Source organism: Oncorhynchus nerka, linkage group LG6 (genome assembly GCF_034236695.1).
Source record: "Oncorhynchus nerka isolate Pitt River linkage group LG6, Oner_Uvic_2.0, whole genome shotgun sequence".
In the NCBI taxonomy this organism is placed as follows: Eukaryota; Metazoa; Chordata; class Actinopteri; order Salmoniformes; family Salmonidae; genus Oncorhynchus; species Oncorhynchus nerka.
Genome location: NC_088401.1, coordinates 72,287,376 through 72,303,812, shown reverse-complemented (window position 1 = coordinate 72,303,812; position 16,437 = coordinate 72,287,376). Strand labels below are relative to the sequence as shown.

Sequence of the window (16,437 nt, the reverse complement as noted above, 5' to 3'; positions counted from 1 at the left end):
ATGGTCTATCTTCCCTATAGGTCTACATTAAAATACAACCACTGTATGTTTCAATATGAACATCTCCACATGGTCTATCTTCCCTATAGGTCTACATTAAAATACAACCACTGTATGTTTCAATATGAACATCTCCACATGGTCTATCTTCCCTATAGGTCTACATTAAAATACAACCACTGTATGTTTCAATATGAACATCTCCACATGGTCTATCTTCCCTATAGGTCTACATTAAAATACAACCACTATATGTTTCAATATGAACATCTCCACATGGTCTATCTTCCCTATAGGTCTACATTAAAATACAATCACTGTATGTTTCAATATGAACATCTCCACATGGTCTATCTTCCCTATAGTTCTACATTAAAATACAACCACTGTATGTTTCAATATGAACATCTCCACATGGTCTATCTTCCCTATAGGTCTACATTAAAATACAACCACTGTATGTTTCAATATGAACATCTCCACATGGTCTATCTTCCCTATAGGTCTACATTAAAATACAACCACTGTATGTTTCAATATGAACATCTCCACATGGTCTATCTTCCCTATAGGTCTACATTAAAATACAACCACTGTATGTTTCAATATGAACATCTCCACATGGTCTATCTTCCCTATAGGTCTACATTAAAATACAACCACTGTATGTTTCAATATGAACATCTCCACATGGTCTATCTTCCCTATAGGTCTACATTAAAATACAACCACTGTATGTTTCAATATGAACATCTCCACATGGTCTATCTTCCCTATAGGTCTACATTAAAATACAATCACTGTATGTTTCAATATGAACATCTCCACATGGTCTATCTTCCCTATAGGTCTACATTAAAATACAACCACTGTATGTTTCAATATGAACATCTCCACATGGTCTATCTTCCCTATAGTTCTACATTAAAATACAACCACTGTATGTTTCAATATGAACATCTCCACATGGTCTATCTTCCCTATAGTTCTACATTAAAATACAATCACTGTATGTTTCAATATGAACATCTCCACATGGTCTATCTTCCCTATAGTTCTACATTAAAATACAATCACTGTATGTTTCAATATGAACATCTCCACATGGTCTATCTTCCCTATAGTTCTACATTAAAATACAACCACTGTATGTTTCAATATGAACATCTCCACATGGTCTATCTTCCCTATAGTTCTACATTAAAATACAATCACTGTATGTTTCAATATGAACATCTCCACATGGTCTATCTTCCTATAGGTCTACATTAAAATACAACCACTGTATGTTTCAATATGAACATCTCCACATGGTCTATCTTCCCTATAGGTCTACATTAAAATACAACCACTGTATGTTTCAATATGAACATCTCCACATGGTCTATCTTCCCTATAGGTCTACATTAAAATACAACCACTGTATGTTTCAATATGAACATCTCCACATGGTCTATCTTCCCTATAGGTCTACATTAAAATACAACCACTGTATGTTTCAATATGAACATCTCCACATGGTCTATCTTCCCTATAGGTCTACATTAAAATACAATCACTGTATGTTTCAATATGAACATCTCCACATGGTCTATCTTCCCTATAGGTCTACATTAAAATACAACCACTGTATGTTTCAATATGAACATCTCCACATGGTCTATCTTCCCTATAGTTCTACATTAAAATACAACCACTGTATGTTTCAATATGAACATCTCCACATGGTCTATCTTCCCTATAGTTCTACATTAAAATACAATCACTGTATGTTTCAATATGAACATCTCCACATGGTCTATCTTCCCTATAGTTCTACATTAAAATACAATCACTGTATGTTTCAATATGAACATCTCCACATGGTCTATCTTCCCTATAGTTCTACATTAAAATACAACCACTGTATGTTTCAATATGAACATCTCCACATGGTCTATCTTCCCTATAGTTCTACATTAAAATACAACCACTGTATGTTTCAATATGAACATCTCCACATGGTCTATCTTCCCTATAGTTCTACATTAAAATACAACCACTGTATGTTTCAATATGAACATCTCCACATGGTCTATCTTCCCTATAGGTCTACATTAAAATACAACCACTGTATGTTTCAATATGAACATCTCCACATGGTCTATCTTCCCTATAGGTCTACATTAAAATACAACCACTGTATGTTTCAATATGAACATCTCCACATGGTCTATCTTCCCTATAGGTCTACATTAAAATACAACCACTGTATGTTTCAATATGAACATCTCCACATGGTCTATCTTCCCTATAGGTCTACATTAAAATACAATCACTGTATGTTTCAATATGAACATCTCCACATGGTCTATCTTCCCTATAGGTCTACATTAAAATACAACCACTGTATGTTTCAATATGAACATCTCCACATGGTCTATCTTCCCTATAGGTCTACATTAAAATACAATCACTGTATGTTTCAATATGAACATCTCCACATGGTCTATCTTCCCTATAGGTCTACATTAAAATACAACCACTATATGTTTCAATATGAACATCTCCACATGGTCTATCTTCCCTATAGTTCTACATTAAAATACAACCACTGTATGTTTCAATATGAACATCTCCACATGGTCTATCTTCCCTATAGGTCTACATTAAAATACAACCACTGTATGTTTCAATATGAACATCTCCACATGGTCTATCTTCCCTATAGGTCTACATTAAAATACAACCACTGTATGTTTCAATATGAACATCTCCACATGGTCTATCTTCCCTATAGGTCTACATTAAAATACAACCACTGTATGTTTCAATATGAACATCTCCACATGGTCTATCTTCCCTATAGGTCTACATTAAAATACAATCACTGTATGTTTCAATATGAACATCTCCACATGGTCTATCTTCCCTATAGGTCTACATTAAAATACAACCACTGTATGTTTCAATATGAACATCTCCACATGGTCTATCTTCCCTATAGGTCTACATTAAAATACAATCACTGTATGTTTCAATATGAACATCTCCACATGGTCTATCTTCCCTATAGGTCTACATTAAAATACAACCACTATATGTTTCAATATGAACATCTCCACATGGTCTATCTTCCCTATAGGTCTACATTAAAATACAACCACTGTATGTTTCAATATGAACATCTCCACATGGTCTATCTTCCCTATAGGTCTACATTAAAATACAACCACTGTATGTTTCAATATGAACATCTCCACATGGTCTATCTTCCCTATAGGTCTACATTAAAATACAACCACTGTATGTTTCAATATGAACATCTCCACATGGTCTATCTTCCCTATAGGTCTACATTAAAATACAACCACTGTATGTTTCAATATGAACATCTCCACATGGTCTATCTTCCCTATAGGTCTACATTAAAATCTTATCAACATACAAACAATATAGTTCTAAAAATGTCACATGTTTTGGTTACGTCGCTGATGCTACATGTCAGTGTGAATCATTTCTCATATTTCCCTCCTTTCAGGGGTATAACATTGTAGAGCTAATTGGATATGTGTTTGTAGATGGACTGAGGTGAATGAACCTACAGCAGCCAAGTTGATAATGGCTGGGGTCATTTTTGCTTGATTTTGCTGTTTTGTTCTTGTATAGAATCGCAGTAAATTATCTTCTGGACCTCACTACAACTCAAACCCTGGTTACAGTCCAGAGGATAAGCTACTGTACAAGATTCACTCACTCCTAATATGGAAAGCCTGTTGTGTGAGAAAGGAGAACATGGAGTGTGGGAGTGAGGGAACGGAAAGTGGAGGAAGAGAGAAGGAGACAGATTTGGTCAGATATTGGGAAGGTAGGGAGAGGTGAGAGGGGGGAGACAGAAATAGAGAGAGAAAGAGATTGATAGTATGTGTGTGAGAGAGAGGAAGGAATAGAGGATGTGTGTGAAAGAACGAGGGGAGGATAGGTAGAAACAGGGGGATATGGAAGACGAGAGAGGGAGAGAGCGAAAGAGAGAGAGGAAAAGCGAGAGAGGATGAGCAGAGTTAGTGATTAATAGTTGATGAAGCTCTTGCAGGCAGAGCGGTGGGGAAAAGCTATTCTCTCCCTCCTCTCCCTTCTCCCCCTCTCGCTCCATCTTTCCCCCCTCCTGACAGGGTTCTGAGTCGTGTGCAAGCCATGCTACCACCTCTCCTCCTTCCATCTATCTACCTCTTTCTCTCTCTTACACTCTCTCTAACCTCCACACCTCACTTTCTCTGTCACCTCTCACTCATTGCTCCCTCCATCCCCCTCTATCACCTCTCCCCCTCTCTTTCATATTTCTCTATCCTCTCATTTCAGAGACACACTTCTCACTGCGGGGTTGTAAATCCTCTAAACATGCATAACAGACAGTATTCTACTGATTAGAGGATTGAGGCATTGATTCCATACATCTTCTGTGAAGAGGTAGAGATTCTAAAAGAGAGAGGGAGAAAGAGAGATAGAGAAACAGAGAAAGATAATCTCCCATACTTCCTCGGAGAGAGAGAGAGCGAGAGACAGAGAAACAGAGTCAGAAAGGGGTGTGGCAACCATCCTTGAGCATGGGATGGATGGATGCCTGGCTGAGGAGGGGGACACGAAGGTACCTTGCCTTTACAAATACAATCATCTGCTCTTCTCATGGTCCTTCTAAAAAGCCTTGTGACTTGGTTCAGTTTGCACTAAGGGACAGGAAAGGATGAGTGCTGTTACATTATTCACAAACGCACTGGGAGGTCTGGAATGACGTCCACACACACACACACACACACACACACACACACACACACACACACATACATGTGCCCAAGCACGTGCACACGCACAGTAACTGTAATCAAGGCACAGCAGAACAGTTTGATGTTTCTAGACCACAAATGACAGTAACACTGATCTGTATGTTGCAGACGTGAGTTGGTCATGGTCACGTGACTAGGTAGCCCCTCCTGCAATTTTCAAAACCAGTGTCTGCCCTCGGACCCAAGAGGGAATATCCTCTTGGTCTAACGGTCTAAGAAGTTGGTTGCTCCTGTGGGAGACCCAGGTTCATATCCCGCGTTCCTACGTGTTACATATACATCCTGCTTACAGAAGGACACACACTCAAACCCCAGTCAGTGTGCATCATTTATACAAGCCCCAGAACTCTCTGCTAAAGACAGCATGCTGAGGCATTTGCAGCAGAGCAGCAGTTCTGTGGTGTGTGTGAGGCCGTAGCTGAGATATAATGCTGCTCTATAGGGACAGAGAGAGAGACTTGTGTAGATAGTCAGAGCACTGGAGCCTGTCTCTCTGTACATCTGGGACTTTGCATAGATGAGGTTCCAGTGGTGAGTCGAGTCTGTCTGTGTCACTGTTGAGTCATGGAATTGTGGTCTTTGATGGCAGCATCTGAGTAGCAGATTACCTACAATACTGTCATCCCTCTCTCAGCAAGCAGAGTTGACACTAAACCAAATAACAAGTATAGCACTTCAGCTGCAGACAGGGAATGGTGCAACCATACAGAAACACACAGCTGACAGAGACAAACACTCCAAGCATCATGTTGTCTTCTCTCTATTATGAGCACTGATAGGTGAAAGTGGTGGATAAATTTCACCTGCATCACTTTCACCCATCAAGGCCTTTCAGATTAGTGGTCATGGGGGCATTGAGAACGAGTTGAGGAAAGATTGTTTATTTTCTCATCATGGATTCTACTCAGAGGTCAGGCACACTATACACTGTCCATGGTGCTGAAATGTTGTCAGGAAGATCTTAATGTTAGCCTTGGCTAGAGACCAGGGGCGGCATGTGTCAAGTATCTCAGAATAAGAGTGCTGATCTAGGATCAGGTATTTCCTGTACATGGAATCTTATTAATTGTGATATAAAAGGTTAAACTGATCTTAAATCAGCACTCCTACTCTAAGATGCTTGATACATATGGGCCCTGATCATACTGGTGTTGTTTCATCATGCCAAAGGTGATGAGCTGAACAAAGAAAGCTTCAGTTCTCCAGAATATATTTGGACACATCCAGAGAATTTCTCACAGAGAATAGCAGATAATGTAACTGATGGTTTAAAGAGGCAATAGGCCACTGTCTTACTCTTATCATGCATGACAACAAATAAAACAGACTGAGAATGGATGGATCCTATTCAGAGGTCAGAGAATATGAACTGTCCACGGTGCTGAAACATTGTGATGCCCCTGATCTTTAGTGAAGGGCCCTAAGGGACCAAATATCCACCACCTGATCTAACAGCACCGACCGGTTAGGACTAGCTGGTTGGTCTCCCTATTTCCTGTCACATGGTGTCAGTCTCCATGCTGTTTGAGAGCTAACTGACATCTGAATTAATACTGATGGCTATTTGAAATTAAACTGTGTCATATTCTGTCAGACTCACTCCATATTTCACACACACACACACACACACACTCTCTGAGGCTTTTGTACAGCATCTATGCTCCATCTTTTGACTCCACATAGCCAAGCAGGCCAATATCTTACCAACATGCACACTATGGAAGGTATATCATTTTCATATTGATGGATTGTCCATATCAGATCAAAGTGCTTTATACATGATAATCGTCTCACTCGTCACCAAGTATAGCCTATTCTACATCACTTTTACCTATATCCTAATGTACTACAGCCGCTAGGACATCTGTCTCACACATCCATGCATGGTCTTATGTCCTCGAAAAAAATGCACCGTCTTGTTTGTGTCACCAGGCATGGAGAATTGAACCGTGTCAATCATCACCTATAAGCACTCACAAGGAGGCCGGAGACTCCTTATATCACCGGGGCATTAGCGTGCGGCCCTAAAGCGTCCAAGAAAAGCTAAACTTACCGCAGTCCTCACACAACACGCTCTCCACATCCTTCTTCAGGTCCGTTCCGCTGGCGTCCAGTGGAGCAAACGATGCCTTGAATACTAAAGGCTCGCCTGTTGGGTCCATGAAAAATATATATCTGTGATTCTCCTCCACAGTGGTGCACGGGGCCTCGGAACTGAAGTCTCCGACAGTCACGAGCTGCTCCCGCTCGAGCCCGCCGCTGTTCACGGGCCACACGTCCAGCACTTTGACATTTACACTGTAAGGCTCCCGAGAGACGTTTTCCGGTGAGGAGCGCACCTCGCCCTCGATGACCACGGCAGATCGATACGCCTGGTCCTGGAGGGAATTGAGACTCGGGGCGTAACAGGCAAAGGATACCCCGATGACCAGCATGGAGAAATGCACCGGATCAAGCCTCATGCCGTCGGCCGTGGCTCGGTTGCTGCAGTGCTGGGGCGGCTAAGGGGCGCGGATGACGGAGCGGGGTTGAAGTGGGAGACTGCGAATAGGCTCCGATAGCAGGGCAGAGCGGCAGACCTTGTATAAGTGTCCATGCCATCTGTGTCTGCCGCTTTCCCCATAAACTTTCAGATGGGGACACACCAGCCTAAGAACCGGAAACGGCCCGGTTCTGCATGGTTAAAAATGTGGTTGCTGCATTCTCCTTCAACACTATTTTTTTCTCCTGAAACGCAAACCAAGACTAGTAAATGATCCTCTACTCGAAACCAGAGGTTCTGCATGAAGCCTCTATAGTCAGTCCTCTCTCTCCAACAAATGTCATCGCATGGGTGGGCGCATTGCCTTTCTATAACGGAAAATTATTGTTAGATTCCGCGCACAGGAAAAAAAAGAGCATAAATACACAGACAGACACACACAAGGTCGGGCTTCTTGATCCACCTTCAGAAGTGTAGAAAAATCTGATTCCTTTTCGGTAAAACGGAGACTACAGAATACAGCGGTTATCTGGTTATCCAGTTAGGCGATGCAACAGCGCAATCCCTCCAGCCGCGTCCCTTGCACCCCTCAAACGCGAACGGCTTACGTGAGCAAACATCACCTGCTCGGCCACTGGCGTCGGCTGCCACTTCCTGCGCAAACACTAATGACCGGAGCCGCGCGCCCAACACACTGGCCCAACACCCCTCAGACCACTGACAACAGGTCAGAGAAACCGCCCGAAGTCAGAACCATGGCCGACCATTATAGCAGCAGCATATGATTCGGTTGCGGTTCGGTTTAAAATGATGGGATCAACCAAACCCAACACTTAGAAGAGTGCGTACTGAACTAGAGGGCTGGCTATTCAGAGAGACAAGGCTACACTGCGGCTAGTGCGATGACTAACGCTGCGAAAATGTCTCAATGGTTCCAGTAGTAGCCTATAGCACGACAACCTGTAAATTGGATACCTCTCTTTCTGTCTAATCTGACCAAACCACTGGTTACGATGCAGCTAGCGCCAAACAGGCAACCCTCACGGAACGATGCCCAACAACGGGTTCACCTATTAGAAAGGCACTGGGTCCTGCGGGCATGTTCATGCAGGGCTGGAGATTTCTGCACCGAGAGAAAATGAATAATGTGTGTGGTGGTGGCCGAGTGGCTCAGCGTGTGGCCACATGTGAGAATATCGATTAGGCCAACCAGCATCGAAGTAATACGGAAGCCACATGTGCCAAAAATGATACTCCTTATCTTTGTACAGGATAGGTGTTTATTCAAATATGTTGTTCTCTTCTCAAACCCTTAACAGTGTGACGAAAGCTTGCTCATACACAGCTTCACAGTGGTGGCTCACAAGTTATTCTCCTCCCTCTACCGTGCCATCCCTCCCTCATTCTCCTCCCCAATCAATCAATCACTTAATTCATTCAAGATTCCCCCGCTCGCCCGTTCAGAGCGCGAGCTAGCCGTCCTTGCTTGGAGGTCAGAGAATTTGCGCTGAAACAGCGTCAGAATGATGTCGTTATCAGTCACTGGAAGAGAACTGATTAATAAGGTGATTTCTGATCACACTAAGGATATGTGACTCATTCTACCTCGTCATCTTACAGTTCACATAATAGACTAAATATTATTTTAGTTATTCATACAAATATTTGTTCTTTTTGAAGCTCAATTTTTATTCTCAATCAAATCACTCCTTCAACACTCCAAACATATGAGTCTATTCTCTCATGAAAATACAAATAAACCTTTATCAGTTAATTCGACTTTTATATGTAATTTTATCCACCTAGCTGTATTATGTTTAAATGTAAGAGTGATTAACAAGAGACGATGTATATCAATAAAATACACGTTTGTATGATCTGTCTCTGCTCGGTTTGACACATGGGTGGGCTAGTGTTTCATTCGAGGAATGTGCTAGATGCTACAGATGCAGGCAAAACACCCGTTTCTCTCATGACAGATGATGACCAGTGGAAGTATAGTATAGGCAAATCTGTGCAAGATTATTACTAATAGGAGATACAAATGCGGGACATTATAATGATGCATAACACATTGTGAAGAGCTTCAATTTAGTTGCAACGTTACTGAATTATGTGCAGCTGCTACACAGCTTAGACGCAAACGTGTATCTCTTGAATACACCCCTCTCAGAACAGCATGCAATATGAACTACAGTAGGCTGCTTTCGTTTCCTTTCTAAAGCGTAGCGCTCTCGCGATATCGTCGGTGTGGTTGACAGGCAGTCGAGGTTGCAGCAGGCTGAGGGAGACGGTGGAAGGTAAGCAGGAGGCAGCATCATGGCGGACAGAGACAGTGGCAGTGACCACGGAGGGCTGGCCATAGGCCCCGGCTCCTTGCCTCCGGGCGCGATGGGCGCCGCGGCAAGACTGCAACACGACACCGAGGAGCTCGCGTCAAAGCGAGTCGACATCCAGAATAAGCGCTTCTACCTAGACGTGAAGCAGAATGCAAAAGGCCGCTTCCTAAAGATAGCCGAGGTCGGAGCTGGGGGAAATAAGAGCCGCCTCACTCTCTCTATGTCAGTGGCAGTGGAGTTCCGTGACTATCTCGGGGACTTCATCGAACATTACGCCCAACTGGGCCCGAGCAACCCGGATATAGTGCAGGATGAGCCCCGGCGTGCCCTCAAGAGCGAATTTCTAGTGCGAGAGAATCGCAAATATTACATGGATCTGAAAGAGAACCAGAGGGGGCGGTTCCTAAGGATCCGTCAGACCGTTAATCGGGGGCCCGGATTGGGAAGTGCACAAGGCCAGACCATCGCGCTTCCAGCGCAGGGACTTATCGAGTTCCGTGACGCTTTGGCCAAACTCATCGATGATTACGGTGTGGACGAGGAACCAGCAGAACTACCCGAGGGCACTTCCTTGACTGTTGACAACAAACGCTTTTTCTTCGACGTGGGTTCCAACAAGTACGGAGTGTTCATGCGGGTCAGCGAGGTGAAGCCTACCTACCGGAACTCCATCACTGTTCCGTGCAAAGTGTGGTCCAAATTCGGCAACACGTTCTGTAAATATGCGGAGGAGATGAGAAAGATCCAGGAGCGGAGTAGAGAGAAACGGGCCTCCGAACTCCTACCGGAGGGCCAACATGGTGACGACGGGGACGATGATTGACGGATTACCGGCTTGAGCAGAAATAAATAACAACAAACAACATACTTTATAATCAGACTTTTACTGTAAAATATAAAGAGAGAATTCCAAGGGAAGCACCCCACACACAACCTTCACAGTCAGACTGGCAGTAGCCTACTGTCTCGTCGTTCATTGCTGGATGTCACCCACTTACCAACCATTTTAACAGTAAGCCGCTGCTATCAATAACTTGTTTGAACTGTAAAATATGAACTGTTTCCTACTTGATTTAAATGACAATGAACAGAGTGTTTATTGCTCTAACAAACAACCCGATTTTGCACACGTCCAAGCTATTTCGGAAAGGTTTCCAAAGTGCAAAACGAGAAATAAAACGTAAATTGGAAATTACGAAGATCTCCATGTAAACCAACATTTGACATCAGCACAAATATATATATATATATATATATATATATATATATATGATAAATTACTTTACCAAACCAATATCTGAAATCAGTTGTAGTTTATTAATATAAGGTACGCAGGAAATAAAAAGTAAAGCGCTATCTATTAACGTGTACTGCAGAATGCAACGCACAGACTGAAAAAATAGACACTTCTGCCAATATGCGTAGGCCTAAATCTCTTTTAAAAAGGCATTTGGGAAAGTTATAGTGTTTAATTTGATCGAAAATGTAGTTATGAAACGCGTTTTTATCATGTCATATGCCTACATTTATGGAGTCTTTTATGAGAGCAGAGTCGATATTGGCCTAAACGGGATAGAAGCATCTTTACTATTGAATATCAACCCTTTTGCACCATGTCCATTCAAATTTGGAACAATGGTTAGATAAAAAATGTGCTAACCTAGATATACTAATTATGATTTTGTGAATCAGCTGTATTTAAATCCTAAAATGCCCACGTTTTCTGTGGGCGAGTTTTCTTTTTCGGGGGAGGGTGGGATGGGGCACAAAAACCAGATGCTCAACCGGTGATGGCAGCGCGAGACGCGTAAAAAGACGCATCAGCGCGCGGCTACATGCATGCTGAGCCGCGAGGGCGCATCCTCTCTGACGTCAGAACAACCTGGTGCCTTATACACTCCACTCGTTTACGTGCTTCACATTGTGGTCGATGTTAATGATATCTCTCTCGACCACTGTATGTTTTCATTTGTAAGTTCTGTACTGTTTGCTGTATGGCTATTGGTCAACACTAACAAGCCAAACCAGAGAGGCCCTTTTCTGTAGCCTGTCTCCCTCCACAGGCAGGAGAGCAGAGAATGGCCCCTAGAAGAGCAACAGCAGCAGCACTTCTAATGTGAGCATGGATAGTCATCAGAGATGTGGGGTTGTGTCTGTCCACCTCTTGCACCATGTAAAATGTAACTGGACGTATACAGTAGTCAGTCAGTGGGGATGAGATGGAGACGGATGATGGATGGATGCCCTAAGAGCCCCTTGTGAGGTTTTTCTGGATGTAGGCCAAAAGGCCAAGGCAGTATCTTTCTATGGTGCTACAGCTCCAATATAATCCAAACTAGACTGGGCTTGCTGGTCTAATTTGTCACAGCATTATTTGATTTCTCAAACGTTACTCTCCACATGTTGTCAGAGCAGCAGTCTCCCCCTACACAGGGTGATGACAGACTGTGAGGACATTACTTTATAGTGTGCAATATTGTACGTGCCAATCGTGGCATTGTATGTTGTATAGACAAAAAAAGGCAAATATATATGTGATTGATATTTGAAAAGCATGAGTCTGAATTCTGCATTGTTACAGAAATGTGAAGTCTTTCTCTGCATTTAAGTGAAAAAGTTTCAAACTAGTGTGAGATTTCCCATCACTTTCATATACAGTAACCCCCACTGTGTTTCAGTGAGTGTAGGCAAGTTTCTGGTGTTTCTCTTTCCACAGAATCGCTACAGTGACATAGCTTATCCCGCCCACAAATCAGAAAGCTTATCTCCTCATCTTCAGGTCAGTGTTAGAAGCACAGTCCTGCCCCTTCTGAGTGTCTTATAATTTAATAGAGTAGTATCATGAACCTTTTTAGTTTTACTGGGATAAATTATTCCAAGTCAGAAGGAGAAAAGTTCAATGAAAATGACACGATGTCAACAAATTGATGTGGTGACAGAGGGGGTTGCCCTGACGATGAAGTGACCAACCATTCTTCCTGGGGTGAAGACAGAATCATTTTGACAGTTACCCAGCATTCCTTGCTCTCAGTCCACCAGTAAACAATGCCATAGAGGATTTCTTTAAGCGTTGATTAACAATCAGCCAGCTAGGTTAACCATCAGTAGCTGGATTTAGAGCATCACAGGGTGGCTTGGATTAGTTTAGTAGATCTAAACCTACTGCACTGTACTGTACTGCCATCAGGCCGGCTGGCGTGATGTTGAGGACAGACTGAGCTGCAGTAGGTAGGTCTGCTATAATTCCACCAGCCATTTGGATTCGGTCAGAGTTACAACTGTAAGAAAGAGGCCTCGAGATGCATGGGTCCCTATGTGGGGCCCCATATAGGACCCCTATTAAATGTCCCTTTACTAGGCTAGCATTAAAGCTTCATGGGTTTCTCTCCTCTTTTGGAGAGAAACCCATGACACTGCCTAACACTGCCCCAGAATTTCAGAGGGATCTTTTACATAGCAGGTAAACTGTGGATTTGACTCTATGTTGTGGTCTACACATATAAAGAACATTTTGAAGCCAGAATTCAGTCAAACCTCCAGTACCGCTGTGAAAGACCAAATGCTATTTCTACACAGTAAATGCTTGATTGAATGAATTCAGGCTTTAAATGCGAGACATTAAGCCTGGAAATTCAATACACCATTTTCAAAACTCTCTTACTGGCCCAAGAAACGAAGGCTATAGTCAATCAGATCAAGTGTTAACTGGCGATAGCAAACACCGGCATAGCTGATGTTTTGGCGGTGTCCGAAGTGGAACTGCGTTGGAGCTGTCAAATCGGTGAGCAGCTGCTCTTGAGATCATTGTTATGAAGCCACACCCGTCCCACTCGCGTTAGAAGTTCAGAACGAGAAAGTGTAGGCTATATAGAAATAATGACGTTCAAATTGAAAATCATTTAACATTTAATGAGGATTTCTATCAGCTTAATTGAGCTGTAGATTACATCTCACATTCCAGTGTTTGAACTTGTAAATATGACTCCATGGGATTTCTCTTAATGCGACTTCATGAAGCCAATAGCAATGTGCGGTTTAGGTATGATGCCGGGAGCCACTTGTGGATTTGACAGCTCTAACGCGGTTCCACCTCCTACACGTCAATATATCAGCTATGTGGATGTCGGCTAAAGCGGATCTGATTTAATGGGGCCATAATTCTAACTCATTCAGCTCACGTTTTATGTTTGTATGCCTCGCTCTGTAAAACGCACATAAAAAATAAATGATAATTAAACAAAAGTGATTATTTTTTTTGTCAGTTCACAAGGTGCTACTGGGTCCGTTCTGGTTCCAGAGTGGCATGGTTCTGTGTAATAGATTCTAGAACACTGCCTATTTTAAAGGATCAACACAGTGTTGGGTCAGAACCAACTGCCACGGTTTAGAGCTGATGATTTCGCCATGTTGCTCACATTGCAGTTAATCAATGGGGCACAAAATGGACGCCAGGTGTTTTTGTCCCATAATCAAAACCTGCAGTGGGTTGATTGTAACTGTGCAGCAGCATGACTAGTTCAGTTCAGTGTAACATTGGTGGTGGTGGTGGTGCTGTTTGCATCAGAGAGATGTCTTAGAATTTATTAACTATTAGAGGTGCTTTGTTCTTCTTATTTGTACTAGTTCTTAATGGTGGGAATGTGTGTTTTGATCTAAACAACAGCTGCATGACCATGGTAACAACCTCTACCAGTCCCTTTAGAGGTGTGGTCTTCTGGAATCTCTCCCACTACAATTTCAACTTCCATTCATTCTACGAAGCTGTTTAAAGATCCATTAAATTGAGTTTCAGTGTTCTATTGTTGCTATGACGTTTCTCTGGTCCTTCAAGTTCAGACAACGTCAATAATGGGAAAGGCCAATCACAATCTTGTTTGTGAAGCCAACAGTCACCTTGACCATTACTAGCTCAGCACACATTCTGTTTTGCACATACCAATGCAGAGTCCTTCATGTATGCAGACTGTATAGGCTACTGTTATGTGCAGGGAAGAGACATTGGGAAAAGGATCTATAAAAGTCAATGGGGAGGAAGAGGGTCAATGCACAATGAACATATCCCATGTCACCGTATGGTCTAACTACCCTTTATCAACCCTATATGATATGTTGCACCTTTCAAAATATTTTATCTGTGGTGTGTGTGTGTGTGTGTATATGATGATCCTTGTTTCAGAAAAATATAACATATAAACAGGAAAAGCATATTGCTGTTTTTTTTCTTTTGTATTTTATACTTACAGAAAGCATTGAATAAGATGGATAAATACTTGCACTTTAGATATATTAAGAAAATAAAAAATCTGCATATTATTTTTGATAGGGATCTCACATTCAGAGAGTATAAATTACTTTCCAGGCTTTGTGACATTGCTGGACAGAGATGTATCAAGTTCTTCTACTTATTGAAGTATATTTTGTCTGTGTTTCAGAAGGTTTACTAAAGTAAATTGCATGATAAAGTAGTGTTACACCAATATTGATATTTTTTAGTTGTTATAAAGGTCTGAAAACTGTGATGTACCATGTTTAACTTTTCCCCCATACATTCTAGAGTAGTTCTTACTGATTTATGGCCTTTCCTGACTACATGACAATGGTGCTTAATTTGGCTTTGAAAAATCTGCTCATCCTACATTTGACATCATCATAACTTGTATCTTACTGTACTTCATTACTTTGTTTATGTACTTTCACTACCTTATTAAATTTTAGTTGATGGCAAAACGTGTGCTGTTTTGTACGTTGTTGTTTTAATGTTGGAAAAGCCTTTGTCGTCTGAAAATGACTAATTGCAATAAACAGGCATTCCTCATGTCCTTGTGTCTTTACAGAGTGTCTGACTAAAAGTTCCACAGCATTTTTAAAATTCATAATGGTCCAAATAACTTACGTTAGAAGTACTGGTAGTGGCACCAATAGGCCTACCTGCTGGTGAAACCTGAAGTTCGCTAGAAGAGGAGTCAGGCACTTTTCAAGGTGCTGGTGATGGCGATATACGACATTGGTGCTGTCCATTGCGCTGAAGTAGGCCTATTTGTGCCGTTTTGAGGACGTGCTGTTGATGCGGAAAGTTGGCGCTGTCAAAGGTGCTGAAGCATGGATACTGTTCACGTCGCATTGACAAGAACAGACGGGTTGGCTGACATCACGAAAATAAGGTGCACGCATCGATGGGGCCGGAATCCGTGCTTCGTTATGACTCTGAACGGTCAGATAGCTAGCAACAATGACAAGAGGCTGCCATGTAGGGAATCGTAGGTGGCTATTTTCTGCTAGTTTTAGCTTGTTCTTAATACCATGTCTTGTTTTGAGGTGTTTTGACTGATTTCATGTCAATGCTAATATGGCAACAGCAACAAAAAATCACTAGCTAGCTAACCAACGACTGTTGCGGTCTATTTGAGACAATCAAATTGTATTTGTCACATGCTTCGTAAACAACAGGTGTAGACTAACAGTGACATGCTTACTTACGAGCCATTTCCAAACAAAAATTTAAAAAATCACAAGGAATAATTACACAATGAGTAATGATAACTTGACTATATACACAGAGTACCAGTACCGAGTCGACGTGTCTGAGGTAGATGTGTAGATATAGGTTGGAGTAAAATTACTTTGCAACATGATAGATATTAAGCAGTAGCAGCAGTGTATATGATGAGTCAGAGTTTGTGCAAAAGGGAGTCAATGCAGATTGTCTAGGTAGCTATTTGGTTAACTATTTAGCAGCCTTATGGCTTGGGGGTAGAAGCTGTTCAGGGTCCTGTTGGTTCCAGACTTGGTGCATCGG

At 42.0% G+C, this 16,437-nt stretch overlaps 2 protein-coding genes across 2 annotated transcripts in view; one reads left to right on the top strand and one right to left on the bottom strand.

Annotated features, from left to right (window-relative positions):
- The window catches only part of LOC115130078 (pro-neuregulin-2, membrane-bound isoform-like), a 110,350-nt gene extending 103,068 nt beyond the window's left edge, over nt 1–7,282 (bottom strand). Inside the window, exon 1 of the mRNA XM_065019845.1 lies at nt 6,874–7,282. Coding sequence (XP_064875917.1) covers nt 6,874–7,282 — 409 coding nt within the window. The remainder of the gene's footprint in view (nt 1–6,873) is intronic.
- A 2,264-nt stretch (nt 7,283–9,546) lies between these two features.
- LOC115130954 (transcriptional activator protein Pur-alpha-like) lies at nt 9,547–15,458 on the top strand. The gene has a single exon (XM_029662556.2). The coding sequence runs from the start codon at nt 9,622–9,624 to the stop codon at nt 10,462–10,464; it is 843 nt and encodes a 280-aa protein (XP_029518416.1). The 5' UTR covers nt 9,547–9,621; the 3' UTR covers nt 10,465–15,458.
- The last annotated feature ends 979 nt before the right edge of the window (nt 15,459–16,437 follow it).

Bases quoted from the DNA above. Each gene is read 5' to 3' on its own strand.
- LOC115130954 (XM_029662556.2), top strand. From the start codon at position 9,622: ATGGCGGACAGAGACAGTGGCAGTGACCACGGAGGGCTGGCCATAGGC.